Here is a 26,922-nt window from a genome sequence, read left to right as displayed (position 1 = left end):
ATATTTATTTACTTTTAGTATATTTAAATTTCCTAATTCAAGCTTGTTATTTGGGTTATAATATGTGAATCTTTAATTTTTTATCATTGAATTGAATTATAAAAATAATGAGCTTGTTATTTGGGTTATAATATGTAAATTTTTAATTTTTTATCATTGAATTGAATTATAAAAATCGGGTTCGGTCGGATTCGGGTAGTGTGCGGGTATTGCTAAACGGATTTGGAACGGGTACGGGTAGTAAAATTAAAGCACTAAACGGGTTTGAGACGGGTTTGAAAATTTTATATATAATCGGGTTCGAATTTGGGTACTCTCAATTTCACGGTTACCACCATCCCTATTTATTTCTTTTAAAATATTCTTAGCTGTTAAGGAAAAAAAAACAAAGAAAACTTCTATTACATGCTTGTACGTTTATTTATTATAGTAATTATTTAAATTCAATTATTTAACTCTCCTAATTTCGAATGGGCCCCAATGGAAGTTTCATCTGGCTTTGTGGCTGAAAATTCTATAATCCTTGGCGGTCCCAGCAAGAAGCTTCTTGCCCACATTGACTTGGACGATGCAAACAACTGCACAGCTGCAGCTAACTTCAACTTCAATTGCAATTCGTCTTCTCCACCTCTAATCAAACACCTTCCCTCCATAATTTGAAACAAACAACTCAATAGAATTTCTCTCTTTGGCTTTTGAGACGCTTCATCATGAGCTTTCAAGATCTTGAGGCTGGAAGGCCTTTCCTTCAAAAGAAGCCAAAAGAAAAAGACCCTTCTCAAGCTGTGGCCGCTGGGATTTTCCAAATCAATACCGCCGTTCACTCCTTCAACCGCTTCGTCAGTTCCCTTGGAACTCCCAAAGATACCATCGAATCGCGTGAGAAATTGTTAAGTATTCTGATAATTTGCTTCCTGTCTACGCTGTTGTGAATTGTTCTTCGTTCTGAGGTTTTCCTGTCTTTCATGGTGTGGATTTTGATAATGACCTTATTGAATTGGTTTGTTTAAGTCGTTTGCTAGTTTTCCCAGTTTTAGTTTCGCTATTAGAACTGTTTGTTTCATGTAGACTTTGTTGGATGCTTGTGACTGTCCTTACACTGGATTCACCTTATTGGCAGGCACAAGACAAGACAACGTATTGGAGAACTGGTGAAAGAAACTTCTGCTAAGCTTAAGGAAGCCAGTGAAACTGATCAATATGAAGAAGTTAGCGTAAGTGCACGCTTTCTACTCTATGCTTCCCCTCCCTTCCCCCGCCCGCGGGCGGCGAATTGGGAAAATTTAATTAATTGGGATAATATTTAAAGATATTAAATGCGATACTGATTGAGCTGGCCTGCTAAAGATAAAGAGAGCATAAAATTTGTCTTGTTAGCCTGTATTACCGGTAGCTACATACACATAAAATTTGAGTCTCACCAAGGTGAATTGAGTCCACATTAGAAGTTCTTCTATTACTGCATCTTTGTTTCCAGATTTTGTTGGATGATCCACTCCACTGCTGCATTTTCCAGCCTTTACTTGTCATTATTTTTTTTTCCCATAACTTGTCATTATTTTTTTTTTTTTCCATAACTTGTCATTATTATGTTCGAGAGAATTACTCCTTTTCCTTTTCTGTTGTACTTTTGACTTGATGGATTCCTTTGCACCTTCTAATGCCCTAAAAACTCTGCTGTGATAGTGGTTCATTTCTATCTTCTTTTCAATTCAGACTCATTTGTATGCATTAACTTTATTGTTTCTGTACTAGAAGAGGATTATTTCTCATAGTTGCATAGTTCCTCTTATCTTTGCTTTTCTCTCCATCTCTTTCTGCTCTTTTCAATGTGAACCTCTAGAAATTTATTCTTCCCCCTTTTCAATGAGGCAATAACATCCTTGATAGCTTAGGAGACCTCTGCATATCTATATATTTCAGTTGCTATTGTCATTGGGAAATGTTGGGATATGTTTCTTATGTATTAAACCTTCTTTCTGGACTCCAGCCTGCTAAAAAGATTAGAGATGCTAAGCTTGCAAAAGAGTTTAGGAATGCTCTTAACGAATTTCAGAAGTCCCAAAGGCTTGCAGCTGAGAGGGAAACTATGTATGCTCCTTTTGTTCCTAAAGTTCTTCCACCCAGGTAATTGTTACCAGACATCATAATACAGGCATGTATGTATATATGTACTTTCTTGATTTGTTAGGTGCTTATATACCTTTTTGTTTGAATTTGTTATAGATTATAGGAAGTAAATATATTAATATAAGAAGTAAATATTGATAGATGTGTTAGTTGCTTAATCTTAGGGATTGCACGATCATAGGCTTGATTTCCTTTTCTTTCTAGATACGGCATCTCATGTATAAATATGTTGTAATCTCTATAGTAATAGACAACAAATATTATCTTTCTACATGGTATTAGAGCCCCTCTTGTAGAGATTTATTTTTTTTTTTTTGGAGACTTAGGACTCCTGTTCTTTTGGATTACTCATATAGGGTAACATTTGTCTCTCACCGCCCACTTAGAAAGGACACCGGAGCGCCGACAAAACTACCCCGACGAGCCGACGGTTGTCTGGCTGGCAAGTGAGCTTCACGCGTCACGACAAGGTTCTGACGCCGTCCCATTTGTTGGCGCGTGGAGGCGCGTCACCTGTCCGTCGCTGCTTCGGTCACCCTCACCGGAGTCGCCTCGTAGCCCCTTGTTAGATCTGTGGTTCGTTTGTCATTTGGGTGTTGGGTGGAGGTGTTTTTTGTACTGTTCACATTCGGTACTATTCAATGTTCGGGTACTGTTCACGTCCTGTTTTCTGATTATGTGTTTCTTTTGTTGCTATTGCTTTGGATTGGTTGTTCTCATAGTAAAGTTAAAAACACTGTAGCTGAGGTGATTTCTGTGATGACTAAAATCACGGAACACAAATTAAATGGATTTAATTTTCTAGATTGGAGTAAGACTATCCGTATTTATTTACGAAGTATTGGAATGGATGATTATCTTACCAAGGATTTTCCAATTGATGAAATTAGGAGAGATTGGATGAGGGATGATGCTCGATTAATTTTGCATATCTGAAATTCTATTCATAGTGAGGTAATCAACCTTATTAATCACTGTGAATTTATTAAAGAATTAATGAATTATTTGGACTTTTTATATTCTGGCAAAGGGAATATTTCTCGTATTTATGATGTAAGGCGTTTTATCGAGCTGAGAAAAATGATAGAACTCTGACTTCCTATTTTATGGATTTTAAAAGAGTGTATGATGAACTTAATGTCTTGATGCCTTTTAGTACAGATGTGAAAACTCAACAAGCTCAACGAGAGCAAATGGCTGTTATGAGCTTCCTTGCAGGTCTCCTTCCAGAGTTTGAGACAGCTAAATCTCATATTCTTTCTGACTCTGAAATATCATCGTTACATGATGTTTTCACTATGGTGTTGCGTACATAATCTCCAATTCCTTCACACGCTAGTGCTCTTGTTAGTCACAATGACAGTGGCAGACAGAATAATGGAGGTGAGCACAGGAGAGGTTTTAATGGTGGTAGAGGATCTCAGCGTTCCAGGAAATTAGTTCCTACTTCTACCTCTGATGGAATAATTTGTTATTACTGCTGTGAACCTGGACACACTAAGAAAACATGCCTGAAACTTCAGAATAAGAATCAGCACTCACAAATGGCGCATATGGCAGTTGAGGCTTCTCCTGATCAGAGAATTTTGATATCTGCAGATGAGTATACACAATTCACCCAATACCAGGCATCTCTAAAATCCTCTAACTCTATCACTGCAATTGTCGAGTCAGGTAACTCTACTGCATCTCTTGTGTTTTTATCCTCCAAATGAATTATTGATTCTGGTGCTACCGATCATATGTCAGGTAATTCTACCATTTTATTCAATCTTAAGTCTCATGCATCGTCTTCTTATATTATTCTTGTTGATGGCACTAAATCTTTTATCATCAGTTCTGGACATGTCAACTTAACCCCTTCTCTTTCTGTATCCTCTGTGTTATGTCTTTCTAAGTTCTCCTTTAATTTGTTTTCCGTTACTAAACTCACTCGTGCACTGAATTGTTATGTCTCATTCTTTTCTGATCATTGTGTGTTTCAAGATCTTTCAACGATGTAGATTATTGGTAGAGGGCGTGAGTTAGAGGGTTTTTACGTCTTAGATCAGCAACTACCTAGATCTCTTGCATGTTCCACAAGTTTAACGCCTTTTGATGTTCATTGTCGTTTGGGGCATCCTTCTCTCTTTGCTTTGAAGAAGCTATGTCCACAGTTTCACTCTTTGTCTGTTTTAGATTGTGAGCCTAGTCAATTTGCCAGACATCACCGTTTACCTACAGTGTCTCGAGTCAATAAACAGGCTTCGTCCCCCTTTGAGTTAGTACATTCAGATGTTTGGGGTCTTTGTCCTATTGTGTCTAAGTCTGACTTTAAGTATTTTGTTACTTTTGTTGATGATTTCTCTCGCACTACTTGGTTATTTTTAATGTAGAGTCGTTCAGAATTATTCTCAATCTTTTGTACCTTTTATGCTGAAATTCAAACTCAATTCAATATTTCCATTTGAATATTGCAAAGTGATAATGCTGAAGTGTATTTTTCTAGGAAATTTTAATCTTATTTGTTACAAAAAGGGATTCTTCATCAGTCTTCCTGTGTTGACGCTCTTTCACAGAATGGAGTCACCGAAAGGAAAAATCGACATTTTCTTGAAGTAGCCAGAGTCCTCTTATTTCGAATGAAAGTACCTAAATGCTTTTGGGCTGATGCCGTATCCACTGCTTGTTTTTTGATCAATTGCATGCCCTCTTCCGTCCATGGTGATATCCATTATAACAGTTTGTTTCCCACTAGATCTTTGTTTCCTATTGAGCCACGTATCTTTGGTTGTACTTGTTTTGTTCGTGATGTTCGTCCACAGGTTGCTAAATTGGATCCCAAAACACTCAAATATGTCTTTCTTGGCTACTCTCGATTTCAAAAAGGTATCGTTGTTTTTCTCCTGATCTTAATCGGTACCTTGTGTCTGCTGATGTAACATTTTTTGAGTCCACTCCGTTCTTTCCGCCATAATCTATTTATGACACCCAGGAGGAGGAAAATGACCTCTTGTTATACACTGTTTGCTCTCTGTCTCCTCAGACGCTTCCTGCACCTTCCATTCATATGCCAGGTCGCCCTCCCATTTTTTATGTTTATTCTAGACGCTTAGAGGACTCTGACTCTGCTCCGCTACCAACTTCTTCGTCAACAGACCCTGCTTCCATCGATCCTTCACCATCTGATTTGGATTTTCCCATTGATCTTCGCAAAGGTAAACGTACTTGCACTCATCAATTTTCGTCTTTTGTCTCTTATAGTCAATTATCCTCTTTTTCTCGTAGTTTTTCCACTGCTTTAAATTCTATTTCAGTCCCCAAAACTGTTATGAAGACTTTATCCCATCCTGGTTCGCGTGCTGCAATGAAAGAAGAAATGATAGCCCTAGACATTAATGGTACTTGGGAGTTGATGTCCTTGCCCCTATGAAAGCGAGCTATTGGGTGTAAATGGGTGTTTGCAGTGAAAGTAAACCCTGATGGATCTATTGCTCGCCTCAAGGCCCGTTTAGTGGCTAAAGGTTATGCTCAAACTTATGGAGTTGACTATTCTGATACATTCTCTCCAGTTGCCAAGCTCGCATCTGTTCGATTGTTTATTTCCCTGGTAGCTACACATAATTGGCCTTTGCATCAACTGGATATTAAAAATATTTTTTTTCATGGTGACCTTCAGGAGGTTGTTTATATTGAACAACTACCTGATTTTGTTTCTTAGGGGGAGTTAGGCAAGGTTTGTAGACTTCGAAAATCCCTCTATGGCTTAAAACAGAGTCCTCGGGCATGGTTTGGCAGGTTTAGTGAGGTGGTTCAACAGTTTGGAATGAAAATGAGTAAGTGTAATCACTCAGTGTTTTATAGAAATTCTGATGGTGGAATAATTATGCTTGTAGTATATGTGGATGATATTGTTATCACATGAAGTGACATTGCTGGCATTACATCCCTAAAAGAATTTCTCCAAACACAGTTTCATACAAATGATTTGAACTTCTTGAAATATTTTTTAGGCATCGAAGTTATGCGGTATAAGAAAGGCATTTTCTTATCTCAAAGAAGATATGTTCTTGATTTGTTGGCAGAAACAAGAAATTGAGTGCCAAGTCTTGTAGTGCATAGGGGTGTAAACGAACCGAGCCGAGCCGAGCTTTGAAGAGCTCAAGCTTGGTTCGTTAAAATTTTTTCGAGCTCGAGCCGAATTCGAGCTTTACTCATATCGAACTCGAGCCCAGTATTAAGAAGCTCAAGCTTGGCTCGTTTAGCAAACGAGCTTAGACGAATCGAGCTTTTATCGAGCTGAGTCGAGCTTTTATTGAGCTGAGTCTCAAATAGTTTACGAGTAATTTAATTTATTTACATGTATAATGAGTTTTAGTTTAAAACTAATAAGTTTAAAACTAAAATAATTTTCGTTAAATAAGTATATCTATAAATTAGCATATAAATTTATAAAGATGAGTTTTTAAATCTTAATAATCTAAATATATGCAAGTTTAAGAGTATAACTAAACTATATAGAGCTGAATTTTAAAAAATTCAGATTTGGCTCATGAAAGTATATGCAGGGTTTAGTTTATTTCTCTTATGATAGTAATTTCAGTTTACTTAACGAGACTGTTCACGAGCCTATTCGCGAGCCTGCTCATGAACTCAGAAATGAGTCGAGCTCACGAGCCTTAACGAGCCTTAACGAGCCGAATACTATGGAGCTCAAGCTTGGCTCGTTTACTAAACGAGCCTAAAAATTAAGCTCGAGCTTGGCTCGTTTAGAAATCGAATCGAGCTCGGTCGAGCTTTTATCGAATCGAACCTCGAATAGCTCACGAACGGTTTGGCTCATTTACACCCCTAGTAGTGCACCAATGACCCCTAACCTTCAACTTACCATAAAAAACAGTGAGCCATTTGCAAATCCTTAAATGTGTAGAAGATTAGTTGGCAAGCTGAATTATTTGACGGTGGCTCATCCTGATATTGCATATTCAGTGAGTGTGGTAAGTCAGTTTATGTCCTCTCCTATTGTTACTTAGAGGGATGCTCTGGGACAGATTCTTTGCTACTTAAAAAGGGGCCTTAGGACAAGGCCTCTTCTATGGTAATTATGGACACTCAAATATTGAATGCTTTTCTGATACTGACTGGGCAGGCTCGAAGGTTGATAGGAGATCAACCTCTGGATATTGTGTTTTTGTGAGAGAACCTAGTCTCATGGAAAAGTAAGAAGCAAAATGTGGTCTCTTGTTCTAGTGTTGAATCTGAATATCGAGCCATGAAACAAGCCGTATGTGAAGTCTTGTGAGTGCGTCAACTGTTGGAAGAGGTTGGGTTCACAAATTCGATGTTCGCTAAGTTGCGGTGTGATAATCAAGCAGCTATCCACATTGCCTCTAATCCAGTATTTCATGAGAGGACTAAACAGATCGAGATTGACTGTCATTTTGTTTGTGAGAAGGTCCAATAAAAGATAATCTTAACAGGACATATCCGAACTGCAGAACAACTAGGAGATATTTTCACTAAAGCTTTAAATGGGACTCGAGTTGATTATATATGTAACAAGTTGGGCATGATTAATATCTATACTCCAACTTGAGGGGGAGTGTTATAGGTTATAGAAAGGAAATATGTTAAATAGGAAGTAAATATTGATAGATGTGTTAGTTGCTTAATCTTAGGGATTGCATGATCATAGGCTTGATTTTCTTTCATTTCTAGTTATGGTCTCTCATGTATAAATATGTTGTAATCTCTATTGTTATAGACAACAAATATTATCTTTCTACAGAATTCTTGGCATAATGCTTCCCATATGGTTACCGATACTATATATAATATTCCTGGTGAACATGCAACACTGAGAAGGCCATTTCCTTTTTTATTTCTGGATGTTCCTGGGAGTGAAAATTCTGAAAGAGTTCTACTTTTAACAGTTTTGCCGTCAAGATTTGAACTTACATCCTTGTGGTTGCAAACCCAAAATTTTTGCTATTTGACTGAGCAACTACCCATAGTGAAATGCATAACATACATCAAACTGAAAAATGCTAAATCTCGATATCTTAGAGTACTTCAATCATGCAAGGTGCACCAAAGATGCAAAGGTGATGCAACCTAGGGAACTCAAGAAAATTCATAGTTTTGAAGAAAATTAAATTTATGGTTCAGTTATAATTTAGAGCTGGTTCAGTTATAATTTAGAGCTTATTGGGAAAATAATCAGGGACTATCCAGAAATTCTTGTTAGCTATTGAAATCAGTTAATAATTGATTCTCGTTGAGCAATTCAGTCGGATCAAAACTATTTGAATGTGACATAATGATATAATTTCCCTGATTTACATTTTATCTTTGCTTAGCTATTAAGGGCTAAGACTTTATTGCAGTTGCTAGCACACACTTGGTTTATCCATTAATTATGTTGGTTTGCCTCACATGACGATATGAAAAAAGTTTTTCTATTAGAGTTGGCATAAATTGGGAAATTTTCTATAATTGTACTAATTTTAAGATGTTGCTGAGATGTTGGTGACATATTAGTCAATTACTTTAACACGTTAGAACCATAGTTACAAAAAAAACTGAAATAGCGACTAAAATTTTGGTCAGCTCAATGACAAAAATTGATTGTTATTCGTAAATAGCAACCAATTGGCGACCACAAAAGAGTGGTTGGTGTTTGGCCTGCCACTAATTATTTAGCGACCCAAATCATTTTGATCATTATTTAGCGACCAAATATTGGTCGCTAATCGAGTGCTTGAATAAAGTTGACAACCGAAAATTTGATTGCTAAATTTGTCGCAATTGGGTCGTTAACTAGTGAGCGCAAATTGGTCACTATTTGGTCGTAAATTGGTAGCTATTTTGGTCGCTGTGTCATTGCTAATTGGTAGTAAAATGGAACAGAATTTCAGTTATCATTTATGAAACCTTTGATGAAAAGAAGAAAAAGAAAGCAGAAGATTTGAGAGAAAATACTTGATTATTCCCCTCAAGCCAATTGGGGTATATATATTACTTACAAGAGAACATACTAAGTAAGAAAATAACTTAATTATCTAATTATAGCCTAATCATATCCCAATCATATCACACAATCATATCCCTAATTATCAGTACAAATCTAGGCTATTTATAGAAATAATCTCAACAATTTACAATTTGGTCATTGATATGGACATTTGATCGCTAAGTTGATTGGAAAATTATGGTTGATTGGTCACTAATGGCTCCATTGAAGCTAATTTATCTCCTTTTTTCTATTGTATTCTTAAACCTGTTGTAATAACATGTACACATATATTTTAATTTACAATTCTGCAATTTAAAATATCAAAACACACTAATATAGTCTAACATTAAAAACGATAAATATGAAAAATATTTTGAAACTATATCAGGATGTTCAAGTATTAAAGTAGTTAAAAAAGTAAAACAATTAAATAATGTATTCATATCATGAAATATATGAAGTTGGCTAGAAGCAGGCCTCATCCCAATTCATTTGTGAATCATCAGGGATGGATATCAGATGAGAAAGTATGTTGTCCCATCTTCGATATCCTTAGTTCTCCACGCATTTCAGCTATATGCGTCTTCCACAAGTTTATGCAAACTATTATACCTTTCACTGAAAATGAAAAAGATAAGGTATAAAATGAAAAAAGCAACCGCAGAAAAGAAAAACAAAAAAGGTGGTGCTAAATTATCCAACTTAAAATTGATGGGAAGCCATTCTAGAACAGTGGCATATATGATCAACAATAAAATTCATATTGTTAGAAAATAAGAATTCCATAACCAAGTCTATTATAGCAGCAACTATTGATCATGGTGCAGCAAGAAACAACTATGAAGATGAAGCACATTTCTGGCTGTTAAATGAAACAACAGAAAGGAAAGAAAATCCTAGTAGATAAAATACTTGTGTCAATACACAAATCTATTTAGCAGGATTTTCATATATGTATATATTATATTGTACTAGAGAGAGAGCAAATTTGAAACTCATTGACTGACAAAAGTAGATGGTGAAATTTGTACCGGGAGTGCTCCAATCTAATGTTAAAAGACAGACAGACAGAATTAAAAACTAAGTTGACCTAGACAAACACATTTATTTGAAGATATTTCATGCAGTCAACAATCAGAGCTTGTAAAGAGCATGAGTTGTCAGGAAATCTCATCATCAAGGTGCGCCATTTTGTAAAAGCTCCATGCCATGCACTTTTGAAAGTTATAACCACAAATATGATATATCCAAATGCAGTAAAAGCTGCTAACTCATTGAGATAGAAACAAAGGTGGTATAAATTTCTTTTGCAGGGACAAATTATCATTATTATTATTATTATTGTTAATATTTTGTTGGGGGCAGGAGTTCTTCTTCGAATTAGTCATGAAGCCAATTTATTTTGAATGAATTGAAAATCATTGAGAAGTTGCTTGATCCCATGTAGGAGACAATGGTGTAAAAATGCGTCATATCAGATTAGTAAGTTATTGATTTAAGTAGCCTATTTTAAGGAAAGAGAGCATGCATCCATACTACAATCAACATATTGAATGAGTTCAAATCAGAAATACATTCTATTTTTTAATTTCTTAGTCTGGATCATTGACCATTGGATTATCTAGCACAAAATCAGTTCTTATGTAGTACTCTTACAACTGAATTGAGCCTTATTAGCTTTGTCTTTGAAGATAACTTATTATCCATTATGAACATTAATCAAGCCTGAAACAAGCCATTCACTAGTTTCGATCCAAATCTATTAAGATCTGTAAAATAAAAGTAGAATATAAAAACTTGAGGAACTTACCTCCATTAAGAGCTATATTTCTTAAGGAAAACGCAAGCTGAAAGCTTCCAATTAAAGACTCGTTACTGGAATTCTGTGAAAAAAGATAAGGTATAAAATGAAAAAAGCAACCACAGAAAAGAAAAACAAAAAATGCGGTGCTAAATTATCCAACTTATAATTGATGGGAAGCCATTTTAGAACAGTGGCATATGATCAACAATAAAATTCATATTGTTAGAAAATAAGAATTCACATCACTTCTCACTGAAGAACTATCAAAGTTTGTTGATGATATTTATATCTTAATTAAATTTCTCCATAACCAAGTCTATTATAGCAGCAGCTATTGATCATAGTGCAACAAGCAGCAACTATGAAGATGTTTTATTTCTACTTCAATTTACTTCAATTTCTATTTCAATTTTAATCAGATCTGGTCAGATGTTTTATTTGTTGGCCAAATAACAAAGTCTATAATCCATCTATAATTATAAATTTTGATTAAATGTTCACTAGGCATAAAGGTTAGAAATACTTTGGAACTCTATTAAAATCTACTACTAGTGTTTTTTTTTTTGAGATACAAGTTTAAGTTCACTGTTTACGCTGTAAATTGAAATTATCTTTGCTATAATTTATATATTATTTTTGTGATGATGTGTAAAATTAAGCACATAATTTTAAAGGCATCAACAGAAAAGGGAAAAGCTTCCTTTATATTAAGGAGCTTCCTTTCAGACCCTATTTACATTAAAGGGCTTCCATCTGTCTCTATGGGGACACTAATTTCAGTTTGAAGTTTTCATCAGGAGCCGGGAATAGGGTGGCAAGGGGTATGGCAAAGCAGAAACTAATTTCAGTTTACAAAATTCAATGGCAAAATTAAAAAAAAAAAAAACAATAAATTATCTTACATTACAGAAATTGCCCTCTAGTTTGCGTCAGGGATGCTGGTTTGCGGTAGTGATGAGCAGACGACGTTGACTTGCAGCAGGCGAAAATGGCAGGAGCTGAACCAGGCGGCTACTACAGCTTGTAGAGAGGGGTGACAGGTTTCTTCTTTAATATTTCAATTATGATCGATTAAACCCAAGTGGAGCAAGATGTCAAGATTTTCTCTTGGGTGACAGCAATGGCAACATTGAACCGGCAAGATCCTCTCGCATCTGAGGTGAGAACGAAGGAGAGGAGAAGAGAGAGGAGGGATTGAGGAAGTTTTGTCTTACAAATGCGAATGTCAGCATCATGAGGTGCTGGGGAATTAGATTAGGTCTTAACCAAACGACATCGTATTGGAAAGTATTCGGTTCAGTTCAACCCAAAACCGAAACGAAATTATGGATGGTTCAATACTCTCCCGATGAATACTTAGCTAAATCATTGCTAATAGTCGCTGGTATTTCGTGCTACATATTTTCGCTATATTTAGCGATAATTTATTGTTTCGCCACCATTTAGTGACAAACCCATGACCAAATATTGGTCGTTAATTATTTTTTTAGATAAGTAATTTATTCTATTCAGATTGATACCGAATGGTTGCAAATTGGTACTAAATAATTTTGGTCGCTAAAATTGGTTGCTTTTTATAGTTTTTTTTGTGGTGCATCAAACTTGATTGAAAACTGTGCTGAACTAATATCTCTTGCCATGGATTGATCATTTTTTTTGTAGATGTGTGGTTTCCACTAATGCTTCAATTAATATCATTGATATATCTTGTGCAGCTATGGTGCCCATGAGATTGATCAAAGTTCATCAAAGAGTTCTGAGCAGCAATCTCTTATTCTGGAATCTAGAAGGTGAGCAGTGTTTTATTGTCATGTATTTCTTGCTCTCTTGTAATTTCCATGTTCCATTTGGTGGCCTCCAAGAATTTGTTTGTACTTATTTTGTTGGCACGCATTCACAAAAGACAATATTGTTGAGTGGTTCTTTTGGATCCATACTTAATGTCAAGAAACCACTCAACTAAGAGTTTACACTTCTCGGTGACGGCTCCAAGAATAATTTTATATCTCTAAGATACTTTCACATGGGAATGCCCACTTGGCTTGAAATGTGAGCTAGCACAGGCCCACTTTACATTATTCTGAAATATTTAATTAATAAATGTAATCGGTATTCAAATATTGGACCTTTTGGTATGAGACTTTGATACCGTGTGAAGAAACCACTCAACCTAAAAGTTTAAGCTCTTAGGTTAGGACTCCAAGAACAGTTTTCTATGTCTAACAATTACTTTGAATGTCTTGAGGAAAAAGTTATATATTCCGTGTTTCCATATCCTAATGTGGAGTAGGGTGACATTTTTAGTTATACATAAATAAACTTTAAGGGAATTAGAAAAAAAGTGGCATTCTTCTGGTGGTTTTGGTTGTTCTTCAACTTGTAAAGCAAATTCATTTTGACTTGGTAATGCTCATCTAAAACAGAGAAACTTATATTGCTTGGGCATTTAAAACACAACCTGCAGAATTCCAGTAGTTATCCATGTGAGAACTGTTTCTTGAAGTTCAATCCTTTCTATGAATGATTTATATAGACAAAGGGAACTGCAAATAAATACCCCTGCCATAAGTAAATATCCCTATTCATTATGGATGGCTTCTAAGCATTTCTTTGACTTATCTCCAATGGTTCCATATGGTACAAACCATGACTGCAGAATCCAGATTTCTTGAAGGAATTAGCGGTTTTGCATGGCAACCGAGAAAGACACATGATTAGCATGCTTGTTTCAAAAGTGAAGGCCTTTAATTTTGTACTTAGTTCCTGTCGTTGTGGTTGTTGAGAGATTTTCCTAATAAGGCAGGTGTTAAAGGTGAATTTAAGTCAGTGATAAATGGAACTTTGCTTCCGAAGTAATACACCATTGAGTTTGAGTGCCTATTGTACGTTTGCCATTTATACTCAAGTAGATCTTAATTAGTTATTTTCTATTATATTTTTGTAGACAGGAGATTGTATTGTTGGACGATGAGATTGCATTTAATGAAGCTCTTATTGAAGAACGAGAGCAAGGGATTAAAGAAATTCAGCATCAGATTAGTGAAGTAAATGAGATATTCAAGGATCTAGCTGTCTTGGTACATGAGCAAGGAGTTATGATTGGTAAGGTCTATATCTTGTTGTCTAGACAACACTATTTTATAATTTACTCTTATGTCTCATGAAACGTGTTCCTTTGTGATGTAGTCCTAGAGTGTTTTCCTTGCAGATGAAATTGATTCGAACATTCAGAATTCTCATGCTGCAACCACACAAGCTACTTCCGAACTTGCAAAAGCTTCCAAGCTGCAAAAATCTAATTCATCAATGGTAAAGTGTGATATGTACAAACTATCTTTTTTTGAAGAATTTTATAGTATTATTGTATTACACTTTTAATCTTTACAAGTGATTTACATGATTATTTATACACAAAGAATTACAACTAAGCAGGAAGCAAATAATCAAAATAATTACATAGATAATTAAGAATTCTAATTTATGCCTAGAATCTGTAATCAAATCAAATCATATCACTAGAAATCAGCAAATATGTCAACACTCCCTCTCAAGTTGGTGCATAGATGTCGTACTGCTCAACTTGTAAATCAAATTATGGTAGGTTCTATTGTTGAGCCCTTTAGTAAATATATCCTACCCGGTAGAAGTCACATGAACTAAACTCAAGACACTGTCCATTAATTTTTTTTAATAGAGTGCCGATCAATCTTTATGTGTTTCATTTAGTCATGTTGAACTGGATTTTGTGCTATACTAATGACAGCTTTATTGTCACAATACAAAGTTATCTTGTCTCTCGGGCAACCTCAGCTCCTCCAATAATTTCTGCAACCATAAAATCTTACACACGCCTTGGGCCATTACTCTGTATTCTGCTTCAGTAATTGATCGAGCGACAACACTTTGTTTTTTGCTCCTCCAGGTGACAATGTTCCCTCCTACAATTGTGCAGTAGCCAAAGGTGGATCTCCTGTTATTGAAAGATCCTGCCCAATCTGTATATGTAAAAACTTCAAATCAGAGGTGACTATATTTGGAGTAGAGAAGCCTTTTTCTTGGCGTAGGCTTTAGATATCTCAAGATGTGAAGGATAACCTGCATATGAGTCTCACAAGGATCATGTATGAATTGGCTGACTAAGCTAACGGTATAGACTATATCTGGTCGAGTGTGTGAGAGATGAATCAACCTTCCTATCAATCTCTGGTATCTTTCAACATTTATGGACTCACCAGTTTCTATTTGCGTCTTGTGATTACTTTCAATGGGAGATTCTGCTGGTTTACACCCTAACATACCAATTTCTTCCGAAAGATTCAGAATGTACTTTATTTGGGAGATAAAGGTCCATTTTTCTGATCCGGCCACCTCAATATCTAGGAAATATTAAATCTTTCCTAGATCTTTGATTTTAAATTTTTGAGCCAACAACCTTTTTAGTTGAGCCATTTTCTCTTTATCGTCACTTGTCACCACTATATCATCAACATATACAATAAGAAGGGTGATCTTACTCTTATAATGTTTAATAAATAGAGTGTGATCAACATTGCTCGATTGGTAACTAAAGGACATCATGACTTTGCTAAATCTGTCAAACCAAGCTCTGGGAGATTGTTTTAATCCATATAAAGCATTTTTTAATTTGCACACCTTTCTTTGTGTCTTCTCGTCAGCAAACCCATGAGGGATCTCCATGAACCCCTCTTCCTCTAAATCTCCATAAAGAAATGCATTCTTCACATTAAATTGTTGTAAGTCCCAGTCCAAGTTGGTTGCACAAGATAACAAGACTCTGATTGAGTTTTGCAACTGAGGCAAATGTCTCTTGATAATCCACTCTATATGTTTGGATAAAACTTTTAGCAACCAATTTGGCCTTAAACTATTCAATTGTGCCATTAGCTTTGTGTTTCACTGTGAATATCCACTTACAGCCAATAAGTTTCTTCCTAGGTGGGAGAGAGACAAGCTACCATGTCTCATTTTTAGCCAGTGCTTTTATCTTTTTAATCATTGATCCCTTCCATTTAAGATCTGTGAGAGCTTCCTTCTAATCCTGTAGAATAGATACAGAGGAAATAGATAAGGGAAAGACTCTTTAGGAGGGAGACAAGGATTCATAAGAAACAAAGTTAGAAATAGGATGTTTGGTACAAGATCTGACACCTTTTCTTTGTATAATAGGTTTATCTAAATCATTGGAGCATTTAAGAGTTGTGGGTAATTCACTAGAGGAAGATTCTTGGTTCTGAGCAGGCTGTATAAATGGCTTATTCTGTCTTGTCTCTCCTTGAATACCTCCTTAAATCTAGCTTGTCCAATCGTCCAATTCTCTCCCTCTAATTAGACGTCTCCCCCTGTCTACTAGAACTCTCCCTCTGAACCATATAATTCAGAATCATAGAATTCGGAATCACCTCTTCTTGCTCATTGTTCTCCCTTGAAGAAGTGAGTGGGTGGTACTGAAGTAGAGTTCAGTTTCTCTGAAGGTAATATCCATATTGACAAAATATTTTCTAGATAGAGGATGATAACACCTGTATCCTTTCTGTGTCGGAGAATACCCAACAAACACACATTTAAGGGTCTTGGGGTTCAATTTTATCGCCGTCCTACCATGGACAAAACAAACACACCCAAATATTTTTGGTGGAACAATATATGAATTTCTTCCTTATAGAACCTCCAAAAGACTCATAAAGTCAAGGGTCTTGAGGGGCATTCGATTGATAAAATAGGCAAATACAAGAACTGCATCTCCCCAATATACTTTGGGTAGGTTCATGGTGAATATAAGAGATCGAGCTACCTCCAATAGATGATTATTTTTTCTTTCAGTAATACCATTTTGTACACTAGTATAAGGACAACTTGTCTGGTATACTATCCCATTAGACTCCAAATAAGCAGAAAACCTATCATCCATATATTCTCTTCCATTGTTAGTTCTCAAAATTTTTACCTTGTATCAAATTGAGTACAAATCATCTTGTGAAAGAATTGAAAATAAGAAAATACATCACTTTTAGCTTTAATCAAATATACCCAAGTTATTCGAGTGCAACAATCAATAAAAGTGACAAACCATCAATTACCAAATAAGGAGACAGTTTGAGTAGGCCCTCAAACATCAGAATGAATAGTCACAAAAGGAATTTGGCTTTTATTATGATTCAAAGGATAGGATATTTTAGTGTGCTTAGTATACTTACAAACATCATAAAATAAAGAACTAAACTAAGTTCTAGCAAACAAACTAGAATAAAGTTTTTTTTTAAGACAAAAAATGATGGATGTCCTAATTGCCTGTGCCACTGTATTATTTTCTAATTGACATCCTTATTTTATCCAAAACAGGCTTGAGATATTGGAGAATCTAGATCACCTTTCAACATATATAAGCCATCATACAATCTATCATTACCAATTTTCTTCCCTATGAGAAGATCCTGAATAATATAATGATCAGAAAAGAATTCAATTTTATAGTTAAGAGCATTGGTGATAGCACTGACAGATAAAAGATTGAAAGAAAAATGGAGAACATGAAGGACATATGATAATTTAATATTGGGTGCACAAATAACAGAACCTATTCCAGATATGGGAGTAAAAGAGCTATCAACAATTTTAACACTGCCTTTGGTTAGAGAAGGAAAATAATTTAAAAGGCCTTTAGAAGAGCCTATCATGTGTCTATTCGCACTAGAATTAATAATCCATAGAATAGTATCAAAAAAGGAAGCATTACCTGACTTTAAAAAGTTAGATGTGGTATCAAAAGAGGAAGAGGTGTCAATATGAGATAGAAGACGCTTGGGACTTAGAATTTCATTAGGAGAAAGGAACTCAGCAGCTATTGTCTCCTTAAAGGCTCCTCCACAGTTTCTGCTAAATTAGTTTGAGTTCTAGAAGTACCTCGTTTCCTCCCACGGCCTTTAGTGGGACGACCATGTAATTTCCAGTAAGTCTCCTTGATATGCTTCGGTTTCGCACAATAGTCACAATGCAGGTGATATTTCTCAGAATTAGGAGGTATGGTGTGCTCAATCTAGTAGCCAACCCAGCCTTTTCAACTAGTGCAGTATGGAGCATAGCATGTCGGCAACTTTCCTCATGTTGAACATGGGCATGGACCTCTTCTAGTGAAGGAAAATGATTTTTCCCCAACACTTGAACCCGAATTGGATCATATTCGTTATTCAACCCTGTGAGAAAATCATAAACCCACTCTTTTTCAATCATTCTTTGAAATCTGCTTCTCCAGTACAGTATGCCTGAAAATTCTAACAGTAATTAAGCTCCTGCCATAAGCCACATAGCTTAGAATAAAATTGAGAGATAGTTATTTCTCCTTGCTTAGTATCATGGATTCAAAATATCATAAATTTGGACATCAATCCCAATCTTGGAATAAGTTAAGGAAAAAACCTTCTATATCTTTGCATCAATATCAAGTAACAAACAGGACTTAGAGATATGAGGTTGCTCATGTCATGACAAGACAATTATCTAAATCCCATTGAGAAAAATATGGATATCTTTGTTCCACACACTTTCTCTCTGATTTGGAGAGTAAGTAAATAGTAATTTTAATTTGTTATTTTCCTCCTTCATTTTCCTTTCTTCCCTATTTTCCTCCAATTCAAACACAGTAAGAGATAAAATATTTTTATTTTCCTTCCTCTCTTATTTTATTCTTATCCAAACATACCATTAAAATTCCTAAGGCAAGAATCCTTTTAGACAGGCAATCTCCACCTTATCATCTCTAGTCATAAGTATGTGATCAAGTAATTTGATTTTACCTTTACAATGTTTCATAAACAATGTTTGGTTGGCAATACTCCCATTCAAGATTTGTTACTCATAGTAATTCTGATAGTGCTCATCTTTGCAACAGGAGCAAAAATCTCTTGATAATTCACTCCATAGGTCTATATGAAGCTTTTCTCCACTAACTTGGCCTTATACCTTTCAATTGAGCTATCAGCCCTATGTTTTTCAACGGAGGATAAGGTCTCATGTACCTTCTTTTGCCACAACTCTCAGCTCCTTTTCCACAGATGTCTCCATTTTGGATTGTTGAATCCCACATCGGTTGTGGGAAAGGGGTAATGTGCCCCTTATATGGGCCATAGGCACTCCTCCCCATGGTTTTAAATAACGGCCGTTACGTTACGTAACGGTCGTTATGTAACGGGATTTGGGGGGGCCGTTACCCGTTATCCCGTTATATAACGGCCCCTCCTAATTTGCAGCAGTAACGGCCGTTACGTAACGGTAACGGCCATTACCAATAATTAAAAATTCTTTTATATCTTTTATTTTTTGCTCCCTATTCTCATTTTCATTAGTTTCTACACTTTTCAGCAGCTTCAAAGCCTATATTTTTTAAGTTTTCTCTTCCCTTTCTCTTTCAAATTTCAATCTTCCGTGCATATTTCTCATATAAATTTAGATCCATTATAAACTACTCTATTTCCAAGCTTATTTCTTCTAAAAAGTTAGTTAAATTTTATCTATTTTAGTTTTTAACTGCTGTTTTTTTTTTCTTTTTTTTTGTAAGTTTTCGTGGATTAAAGTGTTAGTTTTGAGTTAAAATTATATTTTGAGCTATTAGTTTACTCGATCTATAAAGATTATGTTGATTTTTCTTATTTTAAACTATATGATGTTTTACTTAAGTTAAATAATCTATATTTTATATATTTATGTTTATTATGCATTTGTATACATTGTTCTAAATTAAATCTAATCAATATTATTTTATTTATGAACTTTGCAAATTTTTTTAAAAAATTTGCATAGCGCCAGGCCGTTACCGTTACATTACGGCCGTTATAGGTCTGTTTCCGTTACCTGCGACCACGACCGCGAACGTGGCCGCGACCGTAATTTAAAACCATGCTCCTTCCCTTGAGCTAACTTTTGGGGTAAGTTAAGCCTGGCCCAAATTTAACATGGTATCAGAGCCTCCCCATCCGATGTTGGGCGCCATATAAATGTGCCACACACCAGTAAAAATTCTGGGCGTGAGGGGGTGTGTTGAATCCCACATCGGTTGTGGAAGGGGGTAATGTGCCCCTTAGATGGGCCATAGGCACTCCTCCCCTTTAAGCTAGCTTTTAGGGTGAGTTAGGCCTGGCCCAAATTTAACATGGATGAAATAAACTTTCTTATAATCCTATGAGATAAAAACAGAAGAAATGATTATGACAAAGACTCTATAGGAAGGCGTTATTATATGAGATAAAATTGGAAGTGGAATGTCATTACAAATTTCTAACTTCTTTTCTTATAGCTATAAGAATATAAAGATTATCAGTAGAAAAATTAGTTTAAAGTCTAAATTAGAGTCAACAAGGATAGGAGGAGATACTACATAAATCTTTAGAATTTGAACTTAGATATGATGGTTAATCAGGTGCTTACTCTTAATGGATGTATCTACTTGTTTCAACGTGTAAGTTCTCAAATTCAGCTTATTCAACCTCTAAGAGATTTGAGATGGTAGTTGGTTAGGTGATTTGTTATGGTCTTGAGTCACGGATTGCATCATCGGATGCTTATTAGAGAAGGAGCTCTTAACACTTCAGATTCGTTGATGAGAGAATCTGAAATCTCACAATTTTAGGAATAAATTTTGCTTATTTTACTTCTGATGTTTCAGCAATATATGTGAGGAATAGTGTTATTGTTTAAAACAATTCTACTAAGATAGGAATCTTAAGTGATTAGAAGACGAAGAGATACGATAAAGCAATTTAATTTTAAAATAAAGGATAAAGCTATCTAATCTTTAAATAAATAAAATACTTATCAATTTAATCTTAAAATAAATCAAATACTAGAAAGAATCCATAGCATCACTCTCTCCTAGACAAAGAGCTTGTCCTTAAGCTCAAAGGTCCATTGAATTAAAATCACCTGAATGCTTCTTTAGTCAAAGTGAGTTATCACTTGGATTACCCAATCGTCGACCTATAACTAAAATAACATCTTACATTGATGACCCACAGTATAACGCTCATCACAATTGTAACATAGCCCCTTCGCACGTCTATTCGCCATTTCACCTTTAGTTAATCTCTTTACTATAGGGCACTGAGTGCTATTGTCGTGACTAACTGTGGACACTGCCAGAGTATTGGTGCTTTGGTTTTGGAGTAAAGTGGATGATGAGGGTGCATACTGTTTATTTTCCACCCAAGTTGGTGAAAAATTTCCTACAGCTCCATTTTGCATCAAAGCCTATCTTTTTTCAAAGGTCTTTGCTAAGCTCATGGTCGTTGCAAGATTGAGTGGATTTTGAAGTTTCACATCGATTCTGATCAATTCAATTAATCCAGCTGTGAATATCTCCACCAATTGTGCTCTGCGATTGAGTGTACCCTTGCTAACAAAGCTTGAAATTTGTATTGGTACTATTCCATGTTGTTGGTTTATTTCAATTTGGCCAACTCACCCAAAGGATTATTTCTTAGTGGAGGTTCAAAGCGCAGGTGGCAATAATTTTTAAAGGTGTCCCAAGTTATTCTTAGTTCTTTCTGTTCTAGTTTGAAATCCCATAATTGAGCCTCCCCAATCATATGGAATGCCACGAGTCCCACTTTGTCGGCCTCTGTTGTTCTTTGATTGTGGAAAAACTAATCACAACGGTTCAACCATCCCAATAGGTCCTCTGTGCCATCACAAGTAGGGAAGTCTAGCTTAGTATAGTGCGGTACTACTATAGTAACAGGTCTAGCATCATCTCGATCTTCAGTTCTCTTTGGACAGTTTGATTGGCTACTGCTGCCTATATCCATTTTAGGCTTTTGGTTCTTCCTCTGTTCAGCCTTGTTAGACAGTTAGAGTGTGAACATAATCTGTACATAATTAAAAAAGATTACATAATCATAGGTTAATTGATTGATAGAGGATTTTTAGGAGTTATCTTAATAAGGTTTTGTAATTTGTATATAAACACATTTACTTCAATAGAAAAAACACACAGAAATTACCCAATTATTCTGTCTTATTACATGGTATCAGAGCTAATTTTGGGTGTCTGTTTCTTTGGGTTTCTTGTGTTGAGAAACTGATTGTTGGGTCACCAAGTTTGGATATTCGTTTGGTCTCACCGCCAGCACAGTGAGAGGCATAACATCATTTTCGGCTGTTCCTTAGAAAACGGTGAGTGAAGCTTCTGCGAGTGGTGCTCACGATCCAAGTTTTGGCCTCACTTTCACGCGATGGCGCGTGGGAGCGCGTGTGGTATCTGTTTGTCCTTCGGTTTCTTTCCCGACGATCGCCCGGCCACTTTCGGCATGTCTTCAGTGGAACTCTAGCCATTTGACGTTGATTGGGAAGTGTTCTTCAATGGCAACCTACTAATCACTGGGTTACTGTTCACTGCATTAGGTTCTGTTGCCTTCCTTTAATTTGTTTGAAGGCATAGGAGTATAGGGTTTTGGTTGAAATGGCTTCTGAGAGTAAGACCCATATTATTAAAATTATTCCAATGTCTCCAGTAGCGGTTGAGACAGATAAAGCTTGTTTTATTTTCTCTTTATATAAATGGGTCATTGATTCTGGTGCAACGGATCATATAACAAGTAAACCTCATATTTTTGTCAGCTTTCGATCTCATAAAGCACTTTCTCCTATTACCATAGCTAATGGGTCAACCTATAATGTTGAGGGTTTTGGGACTGTTAAATCTACTCCTATTATCCTATTATATGTGTTAAGTTTATCTAATCTTGCCTTTAATTTAATCTCTATAGGTAAACTTACCAAAAACCTAAATTATTGTGTTTCTTTTTTTTCTGATTATTGTCTCATTTAGGATTTTGTGACGAAGCAAATTATTAGTAAAGGATATGTATTTGGGGGTCTCTGTATTTTGGATGCATGGATGTCTCGGTCTGTTGCCTGCTCCAGTGTCGTGTCTCCATTCAAAGCACATTGTCAGTTGTGACATCCTTCTTTACCGGTTTTGAAAAAGTTGTGCCCTCAATTTCATGAGATATCTTCACTGGAATGTGAGTCATGTTATTTTGCAAAATATCATCAAAGCTCTTTAAGTTCTAGAGTAAATAAACTCGCTTTGTTTGCTTTTGAATTAGTTCATTTGGATGTTTGGGACCTATGTCCGATTGGGTCTAAGATTGGATTCAGATATTTTATCACTTTTGTAGATATTTCTCTAGAATGACATGAATTTATTTTATGAAGCATCGTTCGAAAGTGTTTTCTCATTTTTCTGCCTTTTGTGTTGAAATCAAGAATCAATTTAATATTTCTATGCAAATTTTGCAAAGTGACAATGTTAAATAATATATATTAGAACATTCCATGCTTATATGACTCAACATGGTATTCTTACCAATCGTCATGTGTTGATACACCCGCCCAAAATGGGGTAGTTGAAAAGAAGAATCGACACCTCCTTGAGACTGCTCGAGCTCTGTTGTTTCAAATGCATTCCTAAGCAATTTTGGGCCAATGTTGTCTCTACTGCATGCTTCCTCATTAATCGCATGCCCTCCACAGTACTAAACGGTTGTTAAATTTGGTTCAGGCATAGCTTACCCCAAAAGCTAGCTCAAGGGGGGAGGAGTGTCTATGGCTCATATAAAGGGCACATTACCCCTTTCCATAACTGATGTGGGATTCAACACACACCCCTCACGCCCAGAATTTTACTGGTGCGTGATATATTTATGAGAGGCCCAACATCAGATGGGAGACTGTGATACTATGTTAAATTTGGATTAGGCCTAACTCAACCCAAAAACTAGCTCATGGGATAGGAGTGCCTATGGCCCATATAAGGGGTATATTACCCCTTTTTCACAACCGATGTGGAATTCAACAACGGTAATAGTCCTTATAATGTCCTCTTTCCTAAGAAGCTATTATTTCCTTTGAAACCACGACTTTTTGACAGCACTTGCTATGTTCGGGATGTCAGATTTTATGTGACTAAACTTGATCTTAAGGCTTTGAAGTATGTTTTTTTGGAATATTCTCGTCTTCAGAAAGGGTATCGGTGTTACTTTCCATACCTCAACAAATATATGGTCTCAACAGATGTAGCATTTTCCGAGCAAATTTCTTTTTATCCTATTGCACAAACCTCTACTGGTCAAGAGGAGAACAATAAGTGACTTATCTATAAAATCATATCTAGTGGTAGGAACTCTTCTAGCATGTCTTCAGCTGCACTATCTGATGGTAACATTCCTCTTAGTATTCAACCTCCTGTTAAACCGTCATTTATTCAAGTTTACTCTCGGAGACCAGTAGCTGATGATACATGTCCTGCACTAGAATCTTCTATTTGTGTTAGGCTTTTTTCCACATGGATGTCATTGAGATTATGTTTGGTGTCTAATCTATGTCAACCTTCGATTTGCTCAAAGTGATGACTCATCATCTGTATATGTGTGTTTCTTTTTCCTTCTCACACTTTCTCTTAAAATTCAACTAAATGAGTCTCCTATGGACAATAGATGGACTAAAATACATAACAAATAGATTATATTTATCAATTAGTTTCTTATCTCTACTATCTTTATTTTAACTTTAGTATCTTATTTTACTTTATGCGTTTGTTATTAGATTTCTGTTATCTTATCTTAGGAGTTCTTTATTTAATAATTGTTTGTATTAGACTTCCTCCACTCTATAAGATGTTTAATTTTATTCAATAAAACAAGCAGAATTTGCATCTAAAAATTGTGAAATTTAAGACTCTCTTGTTAACGAGTTTGAGGTGTTAAGAACTTCCTCTAATGAGCTTCTTTCCTGTTAACCATCCCGTGATGCGATCAACTATCTGGGGCTGTATCAGAGTCAAATGTTACATGGTCAAGTCTAAATTCTCTCATCTGCTGTTGATTTAACTGGACGAGCAATTCAAGCTTCACTTGCACTGAAATTGCTTGGATAAGTTGCTTTGGATAGATTCATGCTGAAAAATTTGAGCTCAATTCAGTTGTTTTGACCGAGGACAATTGGATTATGATTGGTTAACCCTGTGCATTTTACTTGTTTCCTTCTCTGCTTTTCTTTTGTTTGTATTTTCACGCTCAACTGGAACAAGAAATTGACATGAAAACTTTCTCATGCAGTTGTGTTTGCTCATTGTCATTTTTGGGATCATTCTGCTCATTGTCGTCATAGTTATTGTGGCCTAAGCAGCTAATTTTGTTCTCATCGTCTGAGCTTGATGTGAAAGATGGGGTATCCTGTATCCTAAGTGGTATTATTTTTCACCAGCCAGATTGGTTCAAGGTGGGATGACTTTACCTTAACCTCATAGCAGAGATAGCAGTCCACCATTCTGGACTAGACACAGGTGGTCACTAATGTACAGTTGTTTTTTTTTTTCTTTTTTTCTTTTTTCAGTTGGAGAAGGGTTGAATTCCTCTATGTTGTTGACTCTCAATCTCTTATTACTGGTGATTATGATCACTGACAATAAGGAAAAATTATCTGCCATTCACATTTCCTAAAATGATTGGTCATGTTCTGTTGTCGCACCCAAATATCATTAAAAATTTTCTTCTCCCTTACAACTCAAACTGTCGTTTATGGTTTGATTTTGGTAGTTTTATAAAATGTTAAAAGTTTTCATAGTTTTCATCATACTGCTAAAAAACTTTGATCATATTGATAGATGGATTCTTTAGTCTTCGATTTGGTTGCTGCATACTTGCATGAACACCATTTGAATTTCATAACCATGTTTTTTTAACACCACTTGCAGAGAAGTATAACAAACTATCTCGTGTACAAGAGAAAGCTACTACATCAACATCTACTGAACATCATCAGAAGAACATGGAACACAGATGTACAATAAGCTTGTAAGATTAGATGTTAATTGCAAGCTTAAACGCCAACAATCCGTTGAGTAAAACGATAAACGCACAACGGGGCAAATTTAAGTTGCCATATAAACGTAGACAAAATCTTCACATGCTATTATCATGGATTGATGATGATCCATGAGCAGATTAGCATGCAGTGGAAGGAATTGAATTATGCTTCTTATATTGAATTTAAGCTATATTTGTTTGCGAAAAATTAATTTATATTAAATATTATTTTAAAAAATTTCATAGAAAATTTACTTTCAACAAAATAATTTATTTTTATTACTTAGTGTTAATTTAAAAAATTAAAAAAAATATTTGTATATTATATATATAAAGAGGTGTTAACAAAATTTTTAAAATATGAAAAATGATTTATTTTAAAAAAAGTTTTTTATTTAAAAATGTTAATTGATTTTTTTAATATTTTAAACATTAAAAAATATAAAAAAATATTTTTAATAAAATAAATGAAATTTAAAAATATAAAAATACCACTAATTTTGCAATTAAAGCTTATTAGTTATATATATATATATATAGAATAAACCAGGAATTTTAACGATAAGAGTGTAAGCCGATTTCAAAAGGTCATCATAAAAAAAGTCTTGCTGCTGTGTGTACACAAATGAATCCAGAGCAGGGTTAAGATTATCATTCTGTTCACTACAACCATAGAGTTATCCTGGATGAGACATCGGTGAAGGATCTAACAGTAGAAATTGAAAGTACTGATTCTAGATGATTGATGTATGTGCCATAGAAATTAAATTAAATCATACCACACAAGGCTTGCTCTTTTTTTTTCGACCAAATGATTTGCAAATTATATTTTTACAACACTCATAAGACTATACAAGAGGGCAAGAAGAAAATCAAAGACTCATATTCAGTACAAAACAAATGAAATCAAAAACAAATCAAGCAAAAAATAAACTAATCAAACCAGAAAATAATCAAACACAACAAACAAGTGAAGTCATCATCTTTGCACCAGAACCATAGACTTTATCATTATTTTCACCGACACATCGATCATATTACTGACATGCCAATCGCACTATAAGAATTAAGAACAGAAGTGAACAAAAAGATAAACGAAAAATTTCCAAAACACAAAC

General features: G+C 35.3%; 2 protein-coding genes across 4 annotated transcripts; both read left to right on the top strand.

Moving 5' to 3' along the window:
* Positions 1–506: 506 nt before the first annotated feature.
* On the top strand, positions 507–25,507 carry LOC110621372 (syntaxin-22). Of its 2 annotated transcripts, XR_002488977.1 has the most exons (8): positions 507–889; positions 1,121–1,214; positions 1,991–2,127; positions 12,644–12,718; positions 13,873–14,030; positions 14,137–14,237; positions 25,055–25,217; positions 25,332–25,507. XR_002488977.1 is itself a non-coding variant. In XM_021765635.1 (7 exons), exons 1-7 carry the CDS (start codon positions 711–713, stop codon positions 25,118–25,120), a joined length of 810 nt encoding a protein of 269 aa, XP_021621327.1. In that variant the 5' UTR covers positions 507–710; the 3' UTR covers positions 25,121–25,507. The 2 variants fall into 2 exon arrangements, 1 of the variants encoding a protein (XP_021621327.1); XM_021765635.1 differs by having other exon boundaries at positions 25,055–25,507.
* Positions 2,789–5,952, top strand: LOC110621373. 2 transcript variants are annotated; one of them, XM_021765637.2, is made up of 3 exons: positions 2,789–4,998; positions 5,156–5,327; positions 5,427–5,952. In XM_021765637.2, exons 1-3 carry the CDS (start codon positions 4,831–4,833, stop codon positions 5,540–5,542), a joined length of 456 nt encoding a protein of 151 aa, XP_021621329.1. In that variant the 5' UTR covers positions 2,789–4,830; the 3' UTR covers positions 5,543–5,952. The 2 variants fall into 2 exon arrangements, with proteins under 2 accessions (XP_021621329.1, XP_043815000.1); XM_043959065.1 differs by having other exon boundaries at positions 5,156–5,952.
* Positions 25,508–26,922: the final 1,415 nt, after the last annotated feature.

This window comes from Manihot esculenta, chromosome 8, assembly GCF_001659605.2.
Source record: "Manihot esculenta cultivar AM560-2 chromosome 8, M.esculenta_v8, whole genome shotgun sequence".
Lineage (NCBI taxonomy): Eukaryota > Viridiplantae > Streptophyta > Magnoliopsida > Malpighiales > Euphorbiaceae > Manihot > Manihot esculenta.
This window is presented reverse-complemented; position numbering and strand designations above follow the sequence as displayed.